This window comes from Aptenodytes patagonicus, chromosome 2 (genome assembly GCF_965638725.1).
Source record: "Aptenodytes patagonicus chromosome 2, bAptPat1.pri.cur, whole genome shotgun sequence".
NCBI classification, from domain to species: Eukaryota; Metazoa; Chordata; class Aves; order Sphenisciformes; family Spheniscidae; genus Aptenodytes; species Aptenodytes patagonicus.
In genome coordinates this window covers 8,681,137-8,704,583 of record NC_134950.1, presented here as the reverse complement: position 1 = coordinate 8,704,583, position 23,447 = coordinate 8,681,137, and the positions used below count along the sequence as shown (strand labels likewise).

At 38.6% G+C, this 23,447-nt stretch overlaps 1 protein-coding gene across 3 annotated transcripts in view; it reads right to left on the bottom strand.

Annotated features, from left to right (window-relative positions):
• Positions 1 to 9,855: 9,855 nt before the first annotated feature.
• The window catches only part of DNAAF11 (dynein axonemal assembly factor 11), a 36,957-nt gene continuing 23,365 nt past the window's right edge, over positions 9,856 to 23,447 (bottom strand). For all 3 annotated transcript variants that reach the window (XM_076332138.1, XM_076332137.1, XM_076332139.1), the window contains 2 exons: positions 20,257 to 20,342; positions 9,856 to 10,411 (listed from right to left, as the gene is read on the bottom strand). In XM_076332138.1, the coding sequence (XP_076188253.1) occupies positions 10,225 to 10,411; positions 20,257 to 20,342 (273 nt within the window). In that variant the 3' untranslated portion in view covers positions 9,856 to 10,224. The remainder of the gene's footprint in view (positions 10,412 to 20,256; positions 20,343 to 23,447) is intronic.

The window sequence follows — 23,447 nt, the reverse complement described above, 5'->3', positions numbered from 1 at the left end:
TGCCGGCTCATGTTCAGCCGGCTGTCGACCAGCACCCCCAGGTCCTTTTCCGCCAGGCAGCTTTCCAGCCACACTTCCCCAAGCCTGTAGCGCTGCATGGGGTTGTTGTGGCCGAAGTGCAGGACCCGGCACTTGGCCTTGTTGAGTCTCATACAGCTGGCCTCAGCCCATCGATCCAGCCTGTCCAGGTCCCTCTGCAGAGCCTTCCTACCCTCGAGCAGACCACCACTCCCGCCCAACTTGGTGTCGTCTGCAAACTTCCTGAGGGTGCACTCGATCCCCTCATCCAGATCATCAATAAAGATATTGAACAAGACTGGCCCCAAAACTGAGCCCTGGGGAACACCGCTTGTGAACAGCCGCCAACTGGATGTAACTCCATTCACCACAACTCTCTGGGCCCGGCCATCCAGCCAGTTTTTGACCCAGCACAGAGTACACCTGTCTAAGCCACACTGTTTCTGATACAGATCGTTGATAAAGATATGAAACAGAACTGGTCCCAAAGTGAGCCCTGGGGAACACCACTTGTGACTGGCCACCAACTGGATTTAACTCCATTCACCACAACTCCTTGGGCCTGGCCATCCAGCCAGTTTTTGACCCAGCAAAGAGTACGCTCATCCAAGCCATGTGCAGCCAGTTTCTCCAGGAGAATGCTGTGGGAAATGATGTCAAAGGCTTTACTAAAGTCCAGGTAGACAATATCCACAGCCTTTCCCTCGTCCACTAAGCCGGTCACCTTGTCATAGAAAGAGATCAGGTTAGTCAAGCAGGAGCTGCCTTTCATAAACCCATGGTGACTGGGCCTGATCACCTGGTTGTCCTGTACGTGCTGCATGATGGCACTCAACATGATCTGCTCCACAGCCTTCCCCGGCACCGAGGTTAGGCTGACAGGCCTGTAGTTTCCCGGATCCTCCTTCCAGCCCTTCTTGTAGATGGGCGTCACATTTTCTAACCTCCAGTCAACTGGGACCTCCCCGGTTAGCCAGGACTGCTGATAAACGATTGAAAGTGGCTTGGTGAGCACTTCTGCCAGCTCCCTCAGTACCCTTGGGTGGATCCCATCCAGCCCCATAGACTTGTGTGTGTCTAAGTGGTGTAGCAGGTCGCTAACCATTTCCCCTTGGATTATGGGGGCTTCATTCTGCTCCCCATCCCTGTCTTCCAGCTCAGAGGGCTGGTTACCCTGAGAACAACTGGTCTTACTATTAAAGACTGAGGCAAAGAAGGCATTAAGTACCTCAGCCTTTTCCTCATCCTTTGTCACTATGTTTCCCCCCGCATCCAATAAAGGATGGAGATTCCCCTTAGCCTTTTTGTTGCAAATGCATTTATAGAAACATTTTTTATTGTCTTTTACAGCAGTAACCAGATTAAGTTCTGGCTGGGCTTTGGCCCTTCTCATTTTCTCCCTGCATAACCTCATGACATCCTTGTAGTCCTCCTGAGTGGACTACGACTTCTGTGCCAAAAATTTCTCTACTACTTAGAAGCAAATATTAAACTAAGTAATCCCTTTGCAACAGGCTTTAAAAAGCTTCCCTTAGTCATTAAACCCTTTCAATGCCTCGTTAATTCTAGCGGTATAATCTGGTTTTGATTAACCAGGTTGTTAAGCGTCCACTGTCACACACTGATAAAGAGGAAGAATTTGCTTTACAGATCACAGGCATGTAATTATGTGTCTCATCACAGCTGATAAAGTGTGAGAAATTACCTTCAGCCCCACAGAAATCACCCCAGCATGGTTAGCACAAAGTAATCTGACCACATGTTCACATCTATAAGGTGCACATTAACATGTCTCAGGAGCCTTTGACACTTCACTATTACTTTGAGAATGTTCAGACTGAATCTCAAGATTTGTGGGAAGGAAACTGAAGAAGTTTAATTGATTGATCTAAAATACTGCAGACTTGTACTGGAGACATACTTGGAAAAGTTTTAAGAATGATTGACAGTGACTCAGTTTCATGAATGAATTCCCAGATTGAGCTAAAATGTAAGCATAAATTTAAACAGACATATATTTTTATTTAGAATATTGAAAAATAGTTTTAGTGAGACAAATACAGCTTTTCCTATAGACATAAGGAAGGGTGGTACTTCTTTTAAGCATTTAAATATCTGAAGCTGTAACTAGATGCTGAGCATAAGCACACAGGAAGTTCTGCAAATGATGCAGGATATCAGCATCTTTAAATGTTCCAAAGTCCAATTCAAAGTATCAGGTTCATGGGAATGAAAATAAAATGAGTGAAAAAAATGGACTTGATTCGCTTAGAGGATTTCCACTGCAGAATGGAGTTCTGTGCAGGAAAATCAGACAGCTTGGATTTCTTTCATAGCTAATGTCATGCTTCACATCAGCTGTACTTCATAGGTGACTGATAAATCTCTGTGGATGTTTTCCCTTTGAAAGTTTTATACTGCTGATGCACTTTCATTTAAATATGGAAGCATATTGGAACTTTATTATCAATCTCAGTGAAATCCTTAATTAAAAAGTCAGATGGCTGCCTGCCTGGTTGCAAAACCAGAGGAGCCAACACTAATTTATGTACACTGTAAAACAGGCATAATTATGCTGCTGGTAGACTTGCAGATGGTTAGCATTGAGAGCACAAAAACAAGGGTCAAAGCATAGCCACAGCTCACATCTTTCTAACCAAATGTTCACCAGTCTCCTCTTCTATACGTGTATTTTCTGTGAAGTTTCTGAGGAGAAAGATGCTTACAGTTTAGAGCCGTGGAGTTTTTATGTGCTTCTGTTCATATGATACATGCTATAACTTCAGAGATTTTTTTCCCCAGCCACTAAGGCTGTACTACACTGAAAGTTGCATTTCCAGTAACAGCAGTACAACTCCCAGTGTTGACTTGGTTATTATGATTTTCCTATGCTTCATGCTAGGAAAGCTGTTGTCAAATAGGAGAAAAGTCTCTCATAGGTTGAGATACCTCCATACAGTGACCTACATGGAAAAATTGTCACTGTGTGCAGATCTGAACTCATCCAAGGGCAAACCATTATGCCAACATCTAGACAAAGTAGAGGGCTGGTCCTGTACTATACCATCTCCTTAAATGAATGGACTTTTGACTCTTGATCACTGGCCAATTCCCACCAAGTCAGGGCTTTTCTATAGAGGAGCTGTAGGGGTAGAGTTTCTTTAAATGAATGCGTGGCTCTCATGGAAGCTTTCTGTTAGAGATTCTGCTCTTTGGAAGGGCGTGGTTGTTGCTTTCTATAGGAAGGCTTGTAAGGCAGAAGAAACTATGTCCAGTCTGTCTATAACTGACTTTATGTTAGAGGAAACAAGGAACAGAAGTAACATCTCCAATGGCCGGGTTAGTGGGGGACATTATTCCCCTTCCTTCCCTGCTCCTTCTAATTTCAATAAGTTTTAAAAACAGCTCAGCAAATTCATGGTGATTCTGAAACCAATACAGTAAGCAGTTTTGAGGCCTGATGTACTCTGTGGTTCTCATAATGTTTTGCCTGGGACAGGTTTGATGCAGGAACAGTTCATACAAAACCTAGCTCAGAGAGATCCCAGCTAATTATTAGGTAGTTCCAGTGCATGACTGTGCAACCAACAGCAGCACTACTGCTACTAATAATCTATTTGATCATTTCTGCTTTTTAAAATGTAAAACATAAACTATCACTCTCAGAGTAAGCTCTGTTTTCTAAATTATGTCATACCTTATGCCCTTATTAATTTATATGTTGCTTTCCCAGCTTTCAGCTTCATTGAGCTTTTACTCTGCCTGGGTGTACCAGAAGTGGAAGGAGACAGTTGTATACTAAGTCAGTATTGCTCAGGTGGTGTGAGTGAGAACAATAAGCTTCAACATGCTACAGATGACTCTGTAACAGAAGAAATACATTTATTCTCAAATAATTTACAATTAAACAATGACTACCAGGACCTCTGTGCTGGCTGGTAGGGGAAAGGGTTGTGCCATGACTCCAGTCATTTACTATCCATCTACCTGGCCTTTCGTGCCCAGAGATCTGGCACTCTGGCCTTCCTCTCTGTCTAGCCTGCTAATGCAAGATGCTGTTGAAAATAAGTCCTTTCTCAATCCAAGTCAATTGTTGTTTGGGCTCATGACAAAGTACCTCACCCTACAAAAGGAGGACATATAATTACTTTGGTGGATGGATGTCAGCTGCTATGACTAGTTTTCAATCACAAAAGCAATTATTACATCTTTGTGTGAAAAGATGCTTTTCAACAAGCCCCACGCAGTGCATGGATGTTAAGTTTGCATTAGCCCTGCAGGCAAATACTTCTAATCCCTATTACACAAGTGTTTCTCTCTATTGCCACCTCTCTTCCACAAGTCCTTCTAAAGCACACTTCTGACTGTGGCCTTCATGGCAGGTCAGCTGAGATCCTAGCCATCACAGTAATTTCTGTCAGTGTCTTATATCTTGTGTTGTAGATTTCACTTCCATACAGAGGATGGTATTGATAATGATGTATTTTAAAGGAAAGAGCCTGCCAGGTAAGTTGAAAGCTTAGCACTAACTGCTACCCTCTGAAATTATGATTCATAAAGCTTATAAATTCATATAAACTTCATAAAGTTTCATAAAGTTCAGTACTGTGTCCACTTCTGGGCTCCCCAGCACAAGAGAGACATGAACATACTGGAGACAGTCCATCAAAGGACCACGAAGGTGATGAAGGGACTGGAGCATCTCTCCTATGAGGAAAGGCTGAGAGAGCTGGGACTGTTCAGCCTAGAGAAGAGAAGGCTCGAGGGGATCTTATCAACATATGTAAATACCTGAAAGGAGGGTACATAACAGGATGCAGCCAGGCTCTTTTCAGTGGTGCCCAATGACAGGACCAGAGGCAATGGGCACAGACTGAAACACAGGGGGTTCCCTCTGAACTTCAGGAAACACTTTTTTACTGTGAGGCTGACTGAGCACTGGCACAGGTTGCCCAAGGAAGCTGTGGAGTCTCCAGTCCCTGGAGATATTCAAAAGCCATCTGGACATGGTCCTGGGCAACCAGCTCAAGGTGGCCCTGCTTGAGCAGGGGGGTTGGACCAGATGACCTCCAGAGGTCCCTTCCAACCTGAACCGGACTGTGATATTGTGATTTTGTTTGGGTGAAGTTACAGTTACAAACACAGTCTAGCTTTGACAGCTAACACCTGGTCTTCAGCAACTGTTCAGAAAAAGACTAATGCTCAGGCTACCCTATGGCTTTCTTTCACTATTCATTAACCAGTAAGAAATGTATTTGCTACTCACCAGTGTTGTCCTTATGGGAATTATCATTTGAAACATGCAGTGGGAAAGCATATTTTGCATGTCCGTTACTGTTACCCATACTGGGTATATTCAGATATCCACACTGAGCATCTAAGACTGTAAGATAAAAGGCAGTTTTGAATCAAGCTTTGCTATTTTAGTGTGTGTTGTTCTGCAATCCAGCTGTAATTGTAACTGCAGTATAGCTTTACACTGCAATAGTGTAACAGATTCTCTTCTGCTTTTTGCTTTTTTTTGACCCAGCTGAATCAACTTAGCTCTGGGAGGAACCAGACTCCTTCTGTCTTGTGCATCAACAACAAAACTCTCGTTTTGAGTGTGCAAATCCAAAAGTTACATCCCATTGCCCGGTTTTAGAGCAAGGGGAAGATTTTGTGGCAAATCCAAGGGCCTTCCTGAACCATTGTACATCCTCTTTCCTCTCAGCACCACTAAAATTTGTCATTAACCCCATCCATCTCCTGCCTACTGGACAATTAATAGATCCATCCACTGCATACTGCTTAAATTCACCCAGTCATCTAGTTAGAGGTGAAATATCTCAATACATACACTCACGCACACAGTGCTCTCTGAAATTTTAATCTACTTAACCCAATTACATAGTAAGAGATAATGCTGTACGTACAATTGCTGAGTCGGCAGCAGCAGAATGAGGCAAGTGGCAAATCAAAAAGCAGCATTTTTTTTTCTGTGTAGGTAGGGGCAACCTCCTGCAGATGCACAACAGCTTTGATCAGCTGTCATGTCCTTAACTGGGGGAGACAATACTGGTGCTATTCTTCCTTCTTTGCTCTTCCTTTTTCTTGTGAGGGCTGTGACTCTCTTTTATTCCTTTTGTCATCTTCTTTGCATTTTCACTATACAGGGGATATTTTATCTCTGTTGGCTGTGTGTTCTTTGTCCTCTTTCTTATGTCTTCTTTTCTCAAGGTTGCATTACCTTAAGTGATCAGGAATTGAAACTTTGTGAAGTGTGTTTGTTCTCTTGTGGGCCACTGGTATCATCTTGTGCTTGTGATCAGAAGACTTTGTACCTCTGTGATCAACCTCTGCTTGTATTCTCCACAGCCCATACACAAATTGAGAATTTTATTGAGGCTGATTCTCAGAATAGACTCCATTTTCAGATTGGATCCCAAGATTATGGTACCATGTGAAACAACTCTTTCTTCAGGAGTTCCAAGTACATTTTGGCACCTACTATTAATTTTCCTATGACAGTAACTCTAGCTCAGTACAGCTTCCCCCCCCCCCCCCAAAAAAAAAAAAAAACAGAGCATTACCTATCCACTAGAAACCAGATGAAAAAGAGAACTGAGTTGGAATGAGGAAAGATCCAATTGTATTATCCTTTGGTTTGACAGCAGAGGTAAAATTTTATAGCTCTCTGCTTAGGAAAAAATAAAATAATCTTATATGACCAGGCTGTATGGATGCCTGTTTTCCCCAACCTTCTGAAATTCTGGACAGGTTTATCCAAACTGGCTGAAGGTCTGAAAGGTGGATTGTCCCTACAAGATTTTCAGAAATAAGCAATGAAGAAAAAGAGGAAGGCCTTCAATGTGTTCACCTCTTAGAAACATGAGAAAATCGCCACAGCAATCAATGAAACTACAGGAAACAAATTTTTGGATCTGCTGCCAAAATCTACTGATTTTTACCTTCAAAAAGGTTCTGGAGCCTTTCCTCTTCACCCATCCCAAGGTCAGCAAAATTCATACTTCCACACAAAAAAAAGGAAGTGGACTTGAAAGGAATCAAAACATAAATTGCCCATCTGACTGCTAAAAATTATATTATCTGTTGTCTGTTTTCCTACTAGGGCTACACAGTTACATAAAACAGCACCAACTTTTAGGACCCTTGGGCCCTCCCCGGGCTGCAGGGTGGGTCTCTGCTCCAGCGGGGTCTCTCCAGGGCCGCAGGGGATCCCTGCTCCGGGCCTGCAGCACCTCCTGCCCTCCTCCTCCTCCTCCTCCGGCCTCGGGGTCCCTCTGCTGCTGCTCCCTCCTTGGCTTCCTCCTCCTCTGCCTGTGCCGCCTTTTGCCCTTTCTGGCACCTCTTTTCCCCCAGGTGCCCCCAGCTTGGCCGAGGGGCTCAGCCCTGTCCTGTGGTGGGGCCCTTGGAGCCGGCTGGGACCGGCTGGAACCAGCTGTGTCCGGCACGGGGCAGCCCCAGCCTCTCCTCACAGAGGCCTCCCCTGCAGCCCCACTACCAATGCCTGGGCACGGACACCCCGTACAATGTCAAATGTAGATGTTTTGATGTGCAATCCAGAAAATGATCCACACCCATCCTCATGGGCATATAACTATTTGGTGACACCAAGAGGTAAAACATAATACCATCTTTTTCATAGTTAACCGGCATGATTAGGAATTTATAGTGAATAGGAGTATATTGCAAAAGAAGTTGATGTTTTTATACTCCATTTACCAGAGTAGAGCTGATTAAGTAGATTTCAGGGCTGAGAGGCTTATATCATGGAAGAATTTACTCTGGAATTGGAAAGATCAAGTCAGTGCACAAGATGGGAAAAGAAAAATCCAAGATGATACTACAATAGATCAGATGATGCCCAAATTCAACTTTGGTTTATGTCTTTGTGATATATACATTTTCTTTTCAGCTCTCAGTATATGCAGCATTAGTATGAAACTTCATTTTTTTATCCTATATCCATTTCAAATTGCAACCGAAGAAAATGCATCAGTTCAACCCATGAGCCTAAGTTGATGGATATATTCTGCTTCTCTTCAGTGCACTTTAAGAAAGACTATTTATCTTTATCGTACATTAAACATCTGTGGAGAATCATAAAGCACTTCAGAGTGGCTAAAAAATCCCAGAATTCAATAGCAATGTTTTCTTTCTAACTGCTGAGTTTTTTGCATGATGCTTTTCACAATTAGGAAAACAGCACTTCCAAAGAATGTATCATGAACTTGAGTATGTGCTGAGAGATATTATGGGCACTACTGTAACGTAGATTGTTACTTAAACAACATATTTTAAGTGGAGTTTTAGTGGTTCCATTGTAAGTGCAGCTTATTCATTTTCTATTTTCAGAAAGAAAACAAGATGTAACTACAAAATATTCTTTGATTCTTCCTGAGTTGAATTTGCTTGCTCTATCCCATTTAGCTAGAAGCTAAAGCTGGTTTGAATCAGAAGCATTTTCTTTCTGCAGGACCAAATGAAGTCTTCCTTTACAGAGAAACAGTTTCAAATTTGTTAGCAAGGTAATGTAGGTCACTCAACTTGCTTTTTGCTTGGAGTTTCTCTTTGTTTTTTGAAATAACTGTGGCCTTAAAATTGGTAAAAAACCAAAGGTACCTTTTTTTACTACAGAACTGAACGCTAATTGCCCAACTAAAAGACCAAAAGAGACGTTCAAGCACATATATATCCTTACATCAACTGTTTTGTAGACACCAGGGCTAACAAGGCTTGATTTCCTATGGGTTTATGTCGTATGTCCCCTACATATTCCTCATTTCAACACCCACCCAAGCCAGAAATATTTGTTGCGACCCTCCCTCTGCAAATTTCCACTGCCTTCTCAATATCCACCTTTTGCTTCCATAGTAACTCAAGGTCTAACTATATTTCCCAAATACTTCCTACACTCTCCTCAGCTTTCCCCCAGGTTTCCAGAGCCCTACCATCATGACTTCTGTTTTCTTTAACTACCACCTAGGCAAGAATGCTAACATGCACAAAGAGTTCAGTTACCAACATGTTGATTAGCTGAGTGACTACTGCTAGAATAGGTAACAGCTGAGTTCTCTCTTCCAAACAGCCCTTGCACCAAAAGAATCGTTTTTTACTACTCAGTGACGGTTTTCCCTAAATTTAGAGGAGCTGAGTATTTCTTTGACCTTTCTCTTCCATCAAATAGGGTGAAAATAACAGAAATGGCATTCAAAAGCAGAGCTGAGATAAGAATGACGAGCCTTGTTTTCTCAGGAAACCAGGCAAAAAAAAAAAAAAGAAAAACAAAAGAAATTTGGTCTTGCCAAATTGCAATAATTTTCTAATGTAACCCAGTATACATTTGTTCTTTGATGCTGCCTGTTTCACTCATGGGGCAATCCAGAAGCTGAGGGGAAAAAATATGATAATGGAGTCTCTGGTTGCTAAAAAAGGGCTGGAGGGTAGGGAAGGAGCATCTCATCCCATTACAGCTGCTCAACCTGATTTCATCCAACAGCTAAAAACTAGCCTTGATATTTTTATGGGATCCTGAGAAAGATGGAATAGTTTAAAGTAGCTGTATGAAGAGGAACAAGAATGGTCTGGCTGATTTCTCCCAGCTTCCGCATGATGCCACATCTGAGATACCGTGTTCAGCATTATTCTCTCCCAAAATCTTCAAGCAGTGGCATTGTTATACCAGCTCCAGAATCCAGGAGCTCTCCATTACGCTGGAAAATTCACTGATGTATGGTAGGTTACAGCAATGTCTCTCACTCCCAGAATACATTGTTTTCTTTTACTGTTGTCCTTCATGAAAAAGAAAACACTGAAGGAATACATAGAGATTTTTGCTATCTTCGGTTTAGTCAGAATAATCATAAATCTTGTTACAAGTGTTTTTTCCTTCCTTCTCTCTTTTGCTATAGTAACATATCATCTTTCAAGCTAGACAGTAAATTCTTTGAAGAAACTACAATGTCTGACTTATATGACTCCCATTCTGATTTGAGTTTTACTAAATAAACAATCTAGAACAAAAGGATTTATATAGCAATATACTAACAGAAAACGCAGCAGAAAACACAGGCATATCAAAGTTTATGATAAGAACTGTAATAATATTTCCAACTTCAACTATATTATACTTACTTTACACATGGGGTCATGAAAACAACTCAAGCATGAATGCCACATACAGAGGGTCTATTTAAGAATGTTTCAAATTAAGGGAGGAACATCTTCATTATTTTCAAAATCGGCATAACTCTTCTTAGTTTCTGTAATCTTCTCTGGTTGTAGCCTAATAGGTCCCTGTCCAATTCGTTCCTTTTTTTGGATTATCTTTGTCACATCAGGGAATGAATATTTACTGGGATCCACTTCTAATTTCTCAAATTGTACGCTCCTGAAACAAGAGGAAAACAAATGGAAAAAACTTAATTTCAGTGTCAAATATAACAAAACTGTTTTGGGTGCCTGTTTATAAACCTGTTGACTTAAGTGTGAGAGTTGTTACTGAGTCCAATTAAACCAAGATTAAGAGTTCTTATTACTTGAAAACTGATTGTTACAAAAAACTCATTGTGAACACAAAGAAGTGCTACAAAAACTCTAAAATTTTATACAAAAGAATCCTTAGCCTGCAAACATCAAAAGTTAATTTTTTTACATCTATAATTTGCTTTATATCAGAACATGGTGGTTGCTGGTATCACATTACAAGTGGTTGGCTTTTGATGTAAGACAGGTGTTTCTTAGTACAATTGGTTTTTTGTTATTTTTTTCTTTCCGTTCATTTTTAGCACAGTTCCTTCACACTAGCTGTCTATTAATTTCTATGTGACAGATTCATCTTTGGAAAGCAGAAATACTTGTATTTAGAGAGAAAATGTAATTGTACTGATTTATTTGCTTTTATCAGCTAATTCTTATGTTTTGGCATTATAAATCCACACCATGTTTGTATTATGAAAAAAATTTTAAATGAAAGTATAAGAAAGGTCAGAGTTATAACAGAATTTCCAGATTTTATTGCTATTAAGGATATTCTTTTAGATCACACTTAGAAATGTGTACAGGCCACTCACTAAGGCAACCTATCCACATCACATGATGATCACATGATGATCAAAGTTTTGAAATATACTTTCTGTCTTGCAGCATTTAAAGCCACTGTTCTTTTCTAATAGAGGAGCTCAACAATTAAATGGAAAAATCTAGTCTGTTTTCAAGTAATTTGTAATTGTTTACAGGAAAAATGGCAAAATGGAAATTTAATCGTACAATGATATTCTAATTTCTGCAAATTCCAACACAATTTGTACATTTTCATACTAATTTTCATTTTATACTGAGTGCTACTTTGGGTCAAAGTTCCAAGCTCAGCATTACAAAAGACAGTGTGTCACTCTTCAAAGATGTGAGAAAACTACATGTTTACCCAGGAGATCAGAAAAGCTGATTAGGAATAGAACAAACAAAAAAGTAGCAAAGTCACTGAATGAAAGAATACATTTCTTTGATGACAACACAGGTAATGAAAATATGTAAATAAAGTATATTACAAGATTTCTAATTGAAAATCACCATCTTTAGTTGTTAAAACAAAGAGAGAGTTTTGCCAAGGAAATTCCAAATTCTGCCAGTGCTTCTCCATCAAGTTTCTATGGGGTCTGAGCAGACATCCCAGCCCACGTCCATGTGCAGGATCTCTGTCCCAGTGGAGGAGAGATGCAGAGGGATTTATGGGAGGTTTCCTCCTCTCCTCCTATGTTAGTGCCGAGGAAAGCATGACTAACAGAAGAGGCAGCCATCAGCTTAGCCGCCTCTTTCAGCCTTGTGCCACTAGATTTTTCTTGTGCTCATTTTACTGAGTGGAAAACGACCAGAGAAGCATCCTGCTTTAATAACCTGGATAACCTTTTCCAAAAAGTGGCACAAACAAACAAAAAACACTCAGAGGAGAATTTTATGGGTAATGAAAATAGATACAAGAAAACTCTTATTTCATTACCCTGATTGTTCTTCAATTTATACGGCTAGATTTTTTTCTTATACTACAGAGTTTAAGGAAATAAAAGTGGATTCACTTTGTGGCAACATTCTAGAAAACGTTCATCCCCAAGAGGTAAGAGACATTTTTGTTTCCTATGTAATTTATGAGATGGGCTGTGACCTGGAATCACTTATCAGTAGCTGTTGGGGAGACTCCAAAGAGAGCACACCCTGCCCAGAAGGTTAATCTAATCACTAATCACTAATCTGAAGGACTTCAGAAAAAGCTAAATAGCATAAATATGAAAAATTAATTACCCTCAGCCTGTGCTTCCGTCACATGGTAGAAAAGATTTTCTTTGATTTGAAGTATTTTAATTAGTAGTGGTATTTTACATTTGTTCAACAGCTCTAAAACTGTACAAATTGTTATTCATGAAAATACAATAAACTCTACGGAGTTTGCATAGCTTATTGCTTAGTAGCAGAACAAACTTCAATACACCAGAAATGAATTAACAGTGAGCGTCGTAAGTAACAATCCACATCAACAAGCTATGAAAGGATTATACGCATCAGTCATTCTCAAAATTTAATCAGCACATGTTATCTAGAAGTATCTATTAGCAACAGACAATAGGAAAGACTGAGAATCAAGCACAGGTGATTTTTTTCCAGAAAGGAAATGTACTTATATGCACATGATCAAATATTTTATACTTGTTTAGTAAAGCTTCATAGTGCTATCTCAACTACCATGATACAAGTGTCTGGCTGATGACAAGACTCAGTTATGCTAAAGTCAGTGCAGCTACAACATACATCTGCTGAGAATCTGCTCCTCTCATCATGTAATCTAGGTAAAAAGAGGCTGGGTATTGATGTCAAGACTAACCACCTGAAAATTTTTGGAAGAAAGATGAGTTTTAGGTCATCTAAACATTTTTTCCATGTAATTCTACCTAGCAGAATGAAAATAATCTTGCTGCTGAAGCTCCTCCATGAGCAACAGTAAGACAACCGTGATGAAAACAATAATACTTCTTGCAGGACCAGCTACAGCACATGTCTGGAAATCTCAATATTTGCAAATGATTTCAATTTCAGGTTTAAAAAAAAAATGAAGTTAACAGTTTTTAGCACTGCTACGTGCTGCCGAGTGTTCTCTACTCAAGGGAAAATTATGGCCTAAAGATTAGAGTACCATACAAAAATAAATAATACTGGATTAAATCCTTTCTTTTTTCCTGGCATTTTTTTTCCCTTAGAAAGGCTATTTCTATCTCCACATAGTTCAACAATGCTTTTAAAAAAGAAAATGAAAAGACTCCACAATAAAGAAAGTCAGTCCTTCCATTTTGCATAACTATAGCAGCCTGCTGAACAATCTGGTGTGTGACAGAGCACATATCTGATAATTTGATATTTTTTATAATTTACACCTTTTTTCACACAGTTCTTAATCCCCATATTTGATATTTTAATGATTTGACAGTTACATTCCCCTGTTTCAACTTCTGAATTTCAATAAAATTTAGATTGCTAAAGATTTCTCATACATTTGATCCAGAATATACGGTTTTTGTCATTTGATTGAAAGTTTCCTTTCTGGCATCAGGATTTCCGAAGATATTTACAAGACACAACCACCAGCTTTGGAGAGGCACTTTTTCCAGTCTTCTAACATTGTGAATGAAACAGCACAAAAGTCATTATCATCTTACAAAAAGTACTAATAAATCCTTTTCTTGAATAAGAAAATAAAGTGATTCCAGTATATGGAATTATATCTTATTTGAGAGCTTTGAGAAAGACAAATCTTTATTTATGTATGTTAAAAACTGATGGTGAATGTGTGACACTTGCCATACTCTGGTCTCAACTTTTGAAAATACAGGCTTAGAAAAATCTACTAGGTAATCGAAGCAAATAATAATGGTTTTATAAATACTTGGAATATTAATACCTCTTTCATTGTGTAAGAGGCCTTTCAAATCTCCCTACATAGGTGTAACCTGAAATGAAGCTATAACTGGAGTCTTCAGAATCAGTGTATCATTGGGAAGATATGAATACACAATGGCTGGTAGAATCAAATTCATTTTTCAAGGACTAAACTACAATCAATAAGAACTAACAAATCACTGGTAAAAAGTTCTGATAAATAAAAGGCTGATGATATCTAGGTCATTCTGTTCTAAAAGACAAATACATCTCACAAAAAGGATTCATCAGACTGAGAATGTATATAATACTAGCATCCAAGTTTCTAAAAGTTAGACAGAAAATCACTGTCACTGTGACATTTTCAACTTCACTGTTCCATTCCTTACCTTCTTTTGCACAATCACTTCAAGATACCAAATTTCAAACTGACCTTGTCTGTGAGCAAGAAATATGCTCCAACACCTGCAATATGCAAATTGACCCTGAATTTCTAGGTCTGGCTAGAATACCATCTTATTTTCACTCCTCAATTAACCCAGAAAAATAAAAAGCACTGTTAAATTTGTCAAAGTTGAGTCCCTCATGTTTAAACATTAGGGAAGCTTACACTGAAAACACACTTTATTCTAACAAGGTGTTAAGACTTTGTTTGCAAAGTTATGGAATGTTACAAAGAGACTTTAAAGTACGTCTCTGCCCTCAGTCTTTTGTCCTCGTCACATACGAACAACTGGAGATTACTTTAGAGTGTAGTGATCAAGAGTTAATTGAACAGTATTCTTGAGAATGCTTTTCTCCAGAAGGGCACATTTCTGAAGTCTCCTCACCCTTATTACAGTTATGGATTACCAGATGCCTCTGTGTGCAAATTAATTTTCAAATCACTTCTGAGGCACCCCACCTTTTGTTCTCCTCATTAGTCAAATGATAGAGATATATATCCTCTACTTTGATTAGCTCCAGGCCCCCATGAGAATGCAAATGAATCTATACTTTAAGATTAACATGAGTAAAAAGCTTTTTCAATATGTTGCTTAGTCATACCTGACTCCACTTTCTGGTTAAGAACTCAATTGAATTATAATCCCTATGATTCCTCCTTTCCCAGACAATGTAACTTGCATTGTAAAAATTCTCAATGTCTTCATGACAGCTAACAAACTATGTAGCCTGAAAATATTATTTCTGCAAATTTATTCAACTCTCAAGATTTACGATCTTCTCCCAGGTATTTATAGAAGGCAAACATGACATCTCATTAGAATTGGGAACTGATTTGCCATTTGCGATCTTTCCACATGTTTATTAATCTTTTGTGCAGGCCACACTTTGGATGCACTTAGCTTTCTTCAAGTTAAAATATTCATGCTTGGTTTAGACACAAAAGTGAATTTGGGTTTTGAAAGATCACATAAATCCTCTGGCAGTTCTTTCAGGTTAGTTTGCCTACAGCTCCATTCAATTTCTGACCTCATCTTACCTCCCATTCCCAGTCTTGAGGAAATTACTCTTTTTATTCTACTGTATTTCTTTGCAACATGAAGTTCTCTCTTTTCCAACTTGTCACACCTCTATCCCTCTGTGTGTAAACTGTAGAAATGTAAGACTGGGAGAGATTCTCAGCCATTAAGTCTGTGGAAAGGGAGTATTCTCACACTTCACGAGGATTCTTTCAAAGATCCAAATTAGGACTCCTCACTCCCAAAGGAAGATTCTTACCCTTACATCTACAAATTTTTCCCACAAATTTGTTCTTTGCATCTTCTCCACCGAAATGAACGAAACTAAATCAGGGTCATCCAGTAAATCAGAGCTTTGCAGTATGTCTCATCTTCAGCAACACTGTTACATCTCATGTGAGACAACTGTAGTTTTTGAAATAATCAGTGTTTTTTTCTTTGTTTGTTAATAAATGGAAAAAAGCTCAACTAAAAATAAAAAGTCTCCAAGGAAAGTAAATTAATGCTTGTTCATTACTGTGAAATTGTAAACCATAAAATAAATTCTGTTAATGAGTCTTATGATGACGTTTGCTAGAAAAAGGTTGGCATTACAATCCAGTACAGTGATTAAAAACATACAAGTTTTCTTGGCCTGAAGTTCAACATAACTTACAGGCATTTTTGTACATTTGATGTCTCTCTCAACTAGTGAAATTTGGCTGAAACTGGATAACCTGTTCAAAAGCATTTATGGGTGTACCAGCAGACAGTGGTAGACATTCCAACAGCATATGCTTTTCTTTTGTTTTCCTTTTAAGAATCCAGATAGAAAAATAAAAAATAAAAAAAAAAACAACCCCAAAAAAGCCATCGATTACATACTGCCACTAAGAACTGATTCCAGCTCAATGTAAGTCAGATTTCTAACCTAATGCATTACACGGTATTGTTTATAGCACCTCCTGGCTTAGTCAACTGGTGCAATCTTACTTAGCTAAGAGGAGAAAGACACTTATAGCAGTAAGATTTGCAATGCTTGAACTACTCAAATAGAAATCACCTCTACCTTACATTCCTTATTTCATTATAAAAGATGTGTATAGACCAGAACTTGCTGATTTGTTTTTAATCCTGCTTTGTGAGGTACCCTAGAAATTGCTGCTCCATTCCTTTTCCTCTTCAAATTAATCCATTCTCTGGCTGTATTTCTCAACCTCTATATATAAAGATCTACAGTAAAAAAAAAAAAAACAAACAACCAACCCAAAAAACCAAAAACCAAAGAAAAACGTATCTCTCATGTATTCCTATGTATCTTTCTTTACTGGAGGAATTCAAGTGTGTGCATATTTACATTTAGAGACATTTTGAGTTTTATTTCTTTTTTTTTCTTTTCCAATGTGTTAAAGGAAGAATAATCTAAAGCTGAGGGTATGAGACAAGGATTATTTACTTTATGTAACTGTTACTCTTAAAATTCGCAGTATGACTTCAGAAAAGTCAGTTCCTACCTACATCTGAATTTCACCTGTGCACCTGTGGTGAACTCAGCTTCTGTACCTCACAGATGAATTGTGAGGCCAGTTACAGTAAAGACTGGCATACTCAGCTACTACATTAATAGAGGCTTTATAAGTGTAATAAATCAATCTGCCAAATTCCTCCCATAGAAACTTGTCTCTCTGAAGGTTTGAAATACGGTTTTGTATACAGTCACAGAATAAATCTTTCTTATGTGGCAGAAGTAATGATAGTATCATCATGTAATCTAGCTAACAAGAGTTAAAGAGATTTAAAGCACTACATTATATCTTAGTAGACTATATGTCTGACAGCATTTAGCTAAGACATCTGTAGCTGTCAAGTGTAATCACTGTAATGAATGTTCTTCTGTAATCTGAGAGACAACTATTCAGCAAATTTTTAACATCTGGCTAGTCAGCAACTTTTCAACTAAGGAGGTCAAAAATTACTATTTTTAGTTAGAACTGACTAGTTCTAACTAGTTCTAACTAGTTTTTTCCTAGTTCTACTTTTGTGATATATATTCCTGCAATATTTTAACAGTAAAATTTGTATTTTTCCTTCAAAATCTGTAGTAAGCATATTCATAATTACTTAAAACTGCATTGAAATCAAACACAAATTCTTGGAGGGTCACTATGCCATTGAAGTATCTTCAGTTCATCAGCTAGCAGGAAAGGGGACCATTTCACATTATTACTTCCACTACATCCATGTTCCCATTATGACTTCTATTTAAACATTTACTTTGTAGCCAAAACTAAAGACACACAGAGGGTTCTAAGGAAATATATATTCCTAATGCACAAGTTAACCAACTCTTTTGCTGTTTGGCAGAATCCGTTTGGAAGACAGATAATGTCAGTTATCTAACGAAGGAAGATATACTTTTCTCCTGGAAAAAATCTAAGACGTTTCTTTTGACTGATTTAGAATCATAGAATCATAGAATGGTTTGGGTTGGAAGGGACCTGTAAAGGTCATCTAGTCCAGCCCCCCTGCCGTGGGCAGGGACATCTTCAACTAGATCAGGTCGCTCAGAGCCCCCTCCAACCTGACCTGGAATGTTTCCAGGGATGGGGCATCCACCACCTCTCGGGGCAACCTGTGCCAGTGCTTCACCACCCTCAGCGGAAAAAATGTCTTCCTTATATCTAGTCTCAATCTACCCCCCTTCAGTTTAAAGCCATTCCCCCTTGTCCTGTCGCAACAGGCCCTGCTAAAAAGTTTGCCCCCATCTTTTTTAGAAGCCCCCTTTAAGTATTGAAAGGCTGCAATAAGGTCTCCCCAAAGCCTTCTCTTCTCCAGGCTGAACAACCCCAACTCTCTCAGCCTTTCTTCATAGCAGAGGTGTTCCAGCCCTCTGATCATTTTCATGACCCTCCTCTGGACCTGCTCCAACAGGTCCGTGTCTTTCTTATGCTGAGGGCTCCAGAGCTGGATGCAGTACTCCAGGTGGGGTCTCACCAGAGCAGAGCAGAGGGGCAGAATCCCCTCCCTCGACCTGCTGGCCACGCTTCTTGTGATGCAGCCCAGGATACGATTGGCCTTCTGGGCTGTGAGCGCACATTGCTGGCTTGTGTCTAGCTTTTCATCCACCAGTACCCCCAAGTCCTTCTCGGCAGGGCTGCTCTCAAGCCCTTCATCCCCCAGCCTGTAGTGATACTGGGGGTTGCCCCGACCCAGGTGCAGGACCTTGCACTTGGCCTTGTGAAACCTCATAAGGTTCCCACGGGCCCACTTCTCCAGCTTGTCCAGGTCCCTCTGGATGGCATCCCATCCCTCTGGCATGTCGACTGCACCACTCAGCTTGGTGTCATCTGCAAACTTGCTGAGGGTGCACTCGATCCCACTGTCTATGTCATTGATGAAGATACTAAACAGTACCGGTCCCAATATGGACTCCTGAGGGACACCACTCATCACCAATCTCCACCTGGACATTGAGCCGTTGACCATTACCCTCTGGATGTGACCATCCAACCAATTCCTCATCCATCAAACAGTCCACCCATCAAATCCATACCTCTCCAGTTTAGAGAGAAGGATGTTGTGGGGGACATGTCAAAGGCCTTACAGAAGTCCAGGCAGACGACATCTGTAGACCTTCCCGTGTCCACTGATGTAGTCACTCCATCATAGAAGGCCACTAGGTTGGTCAGGCAAGACTATATATATAGTCAATATACATATCCATATATATCCACAAATATATCCACCATTTGGCTTGGACCTTTTAAAAATATTTGAAATAGTAATCAAGATGGTACACTGTTGTAATCACTGCTGCCTAAGGAAAGGGTGCAGTGCTTGTGGCTCATTAGGAATCTCAACAAATTCTTGCAGTCGCTCTATCGTCTTCGCATTATGCAGGTCATTCAAGAAAAGAAGTCATGACTGATCTTTATTAAAAACAAGAAATAAAAAGCAGAATTAATGACAACTGACTCTTGCAGAGCCATTTTGCCAGTGTCCTAAGTATTGAGATCAGAAAGAACACCCATGATCCATAATGCTATTTTTTACTAACTGCTTAACCTTTCCATCAACATGCACCACAATCATATCAAACAAGGAAACAAATGCAACACTTCAAATATAAACAGAGAAACGGCTTAACAAACTTTGTTGTTACTATATCTTATTCTGGTATGAATACCATTGCCTATAGCAAGAGGAAAAGGAAAGATTAAAAGATATATCATAGTATTTTTACTTAGGCCAAGTGTCCATCAACCCTAGTGTCTATCTACAGCAATGGCTAGTAACACTTGCTAAGAGTAAAAACAAAAAATAGTGCATCACTGATATTTGCTTGCTTCTGGCAGTCATTAACTGCAAGATTTCAAGAGCTGGATTTTACATCACATCTAGTAGGATGGATCTATCATTATAAAACCTTGCAGAATTGCTTTTTGAACCTATGTATTAGTGCAGTAGCTCATCCTGTATACCAGCAAGCAAATACATTCATGAGAGAGATTCAAAATCATTGCTTTCTAAATGGTTTTCAGACTTCGGTTACATAGCAAGGAGCTCTGCAGAGGCAATTCTCAGTAGGTGATTTAGTTTTAGTATATACCAGTTTAATAATCCGAATGAGCTGATGGAACAAAACTGATAGGCAGAAATAAGTGCTTTTTTGGCTCTGCTATTGGAGCAGATCGCTTTATAAACAGCACCAGACAGGCCATTCATCTAAAGGTTTTAGACATAGTTTTACTCTATACAAATCAATATATTCATACTTTCAGCAATAACATAAGAAGCATACATTCTGGCATGTGAATAACAAACAGACAAAAAATAAAACTAATGCAAAAGAAAGAAAAAAAGGAATTACCTTCTTGCATTTTTTTGCAGTGTATTGCAGTCAGAATCTTTAATTGAAGTTGATACTTTTTGCTTAGCCAGGATTATTTCTTTAGCCTAAAATAAAAATAGACAGAAAAATAAGTCTCATAAAAGTTGATATTTATGCTTGCAGGCATTTAAATAACTTCTCAAAAATAGAAAAATTAAAAGAGTCTGAATAAATTTTCTCTTGTGACACTTACTTACCCTTTCTGTTAGATTTTAACACTTCACTCAGCATGAAACACATGCGTAAGGCAATTTTAACAAAATTATCTGAATGGAATTATATTCAAATATATATATGAGTGTATATATATATAAAAAATATTTAAATATATACAACTATTTGTATTTAAATATATGCTGTCTTGTTTAGTACCATGTTAATAATGCACATCATTGCTGATTTTCTCCATAGCTAACTAACTGGTTCATGATGTGCTTTCCACTTGCATTTCAGTTCTGGTGTCCATGTGCTAGTTCAGACATTTTTATTAAAGAATCTGCTGCAGTCTGGACTCCTCTCCACTCTTTATAAAAGGGACGAGTGACCACAAACTCCCTCAGCTCCTTTGCTAGAACAGAATCTTAAGTTCAAAGTCCACGTGAATTCCCCTTCTCAAAGAAAACATGTCCATCACCATTTTTTGGAAGACATGTTATTGGCAAAGGGTATCTCATGGCAAAAGGGTATCTCCTTCCCTTCTTAGCAACATCATGAGAGAAGGACACCTTAAGCATTTGAAAGGAGTCTGTTCCAGATGCCCAGTAAACTTAAAGTCTCTGTTCTAAAATCTGCAAGAAATAAGACAGAGCCTGTAGCTTCTGTCATTCATTTCTGAAATTCATTGTGAAGGGGCTGATCCCCTCTGATTCTGTATATACTCTGGTGAAGAAAAGTCTGTTTCTTTGGACCTTCCCTCTCTTCTCAGGAGGCTTTCTAGTGCCCTGTTCTTTTAAAAATAATTTATTTCTTTGATCCCCTTGAGACTAATGTTCCTTACTTTGCCCTCAGAGCACATCATCAAGGATGGTGAGGAAATTTGCTGATTCTGCAATCAACAGAAAAGGCTTCCTTGACAAGAAGCAATCCTGGAACTTAGGGAAGGGATAGGATTTGCCTACTAAAACAACTCTTATCAATTATCAAATATTGTTTAACTTAAAAGCTCTTTTGCTCAAAATATGCCCTCCTACCTCTGTTCAAGAAAAATTTTAAGTGATACTCTAATTTTTCTTGTTTCAGAAACACAACTCCATATGCAACAATGGTATGTGAGCTTCATCAAGCCGGTAGTTGACCTTCCATCTCTTAATGACGTTGATCAAGTGAGGATAACTGTTATGGAAAACAGAACTGCCATAGCTTCAACCATGGCCAAATATAAAACTTCGGGCTCAGTAGAAAGATAACTGTATGAAATTTAAAGCCTGTGATATACAGGAAGACAGACTACATTAATATAATGAAGCTTTCTGAAAGTGATTCTATGAAACTATTGCTAATATTTGCATTAATCCGAAAACAGAAAGGAGAGCTCTTTTAAGATCATTATCAGAGAATTCTAGAAGTGGATGTGTTAAATAGAATCTGGAATATATTTGAGAAAACAGAATGAATATGTGAAAATAATATTTTTAAGCTGAGTCATCTTTACAGTCCACATTTTTTTCCTCCAGTGGCTTTCTTCTTCTGCAACAGGAATTCCACTGAGTAACAGAATTTCCCTGAAACACATTTATTCTAAAGGATGAATAGATTTCTAGGGTTCCACAGCTGTATGTCTCCACGTGCCTTTGACAGTAATGAAATATTACTGCATTTTCCATACCTAGATAAGTGAGAATTATATAATGAATTTCTATCAAATAACCTTTGCAGTGACATGCATAATATATACCACTCCTATTTTTAAATTAATTAAGGAACCTACCTCTCATTGATCTTTAAGTTTCTAAATGCTTTTGAAGGCCTAGGCAATAAAAAGCTGGCAGTATTCATTTGTGACTGCTTATATAATAAAGAATTAATCAAAAAGTCCATATTCTGCTCTCTGATTCACTAAAATAAGGAAAGTGAAGTTTTACAACGACACAGAATCTCAGAACCGTAAATAAAAACTGCTTGCTAATAACACTGTTTTTTGATGCTGTTTCTCAGACATTAATTAAAATGCTACTGATGTAATCTACTGATGACATTTTACAAAATCACTGATTTAATATTCCAATTTTGGTCAGTCTATTAAAGAAAATCTCAGTTTTTAATTTTCCTGCATCATCTGCAAAGATGACACTGCCAGAGCATAGAGGTTCAAAGTTTGAAAAGCTTCATGTCACAAATATTTTTCCCAGAAAATGCAGCACGTACAACGTGGTCACTAGCAACTCCTTACTCATGCAAAATCTTTATACAGATGATTATTACAGTATAAACACTACACTTTAAAAGTGTCACTGTATCATTTCACTGAACGTTGTGTCCTTCAGTTTGTTTTGATGACCTTCCACAAAATGTTGGTAGACACTGCCTTAGAAAGACACCCATTCTGCAGTGATTTGCTGTGCAGTAAATAGTACATTTAAGAAAAATTTTTCCAGAAAAGGTGAAAATCATTTGCTTTCTTTTACTTCTTGTGGAATTTACTATCTCCAACATCTGTGGCATGGCAAGGTCATTGGAGAGGCAAGGAAAGAGGTTTTGTTTTTCATTTTAAAGGCTAGGGAACTATGAACAGGCCAGAAGATGAATGGTGAAAGGTTTAGTAACCTGATCAGAAACTCTCTAAAGCAAGTGAGAAACACTTACTGAATCCAGTTAGCTTTCTGTTCTGTTACTGAGAAGAGAGAGATCTTTTCGGGATAGTATTGCAAGAAGCATATTATAGGAGACTATTTTTAGGTTAATAGCATTTTTAACATTTCAGTTACCTAAGGAATGTGCTAGGCCATTTATCTAGTTGCAAATAATTTTATTTTTATAATAATTGTTTATCAGGAACAAAAAGGTTAAATATAGTGCAATATAGTCATCAGGCTTGTCTTATCACTGATACAGCCTGAAAAAAGTTGCATGAACTCTGTTCTTCCTATTATCGTACTAAAAGGAATTTATATTAAGTTGAGGATGATCTCAAATTAGTATTCTCAAACATTGTAGATAACCTCCGCAATAAT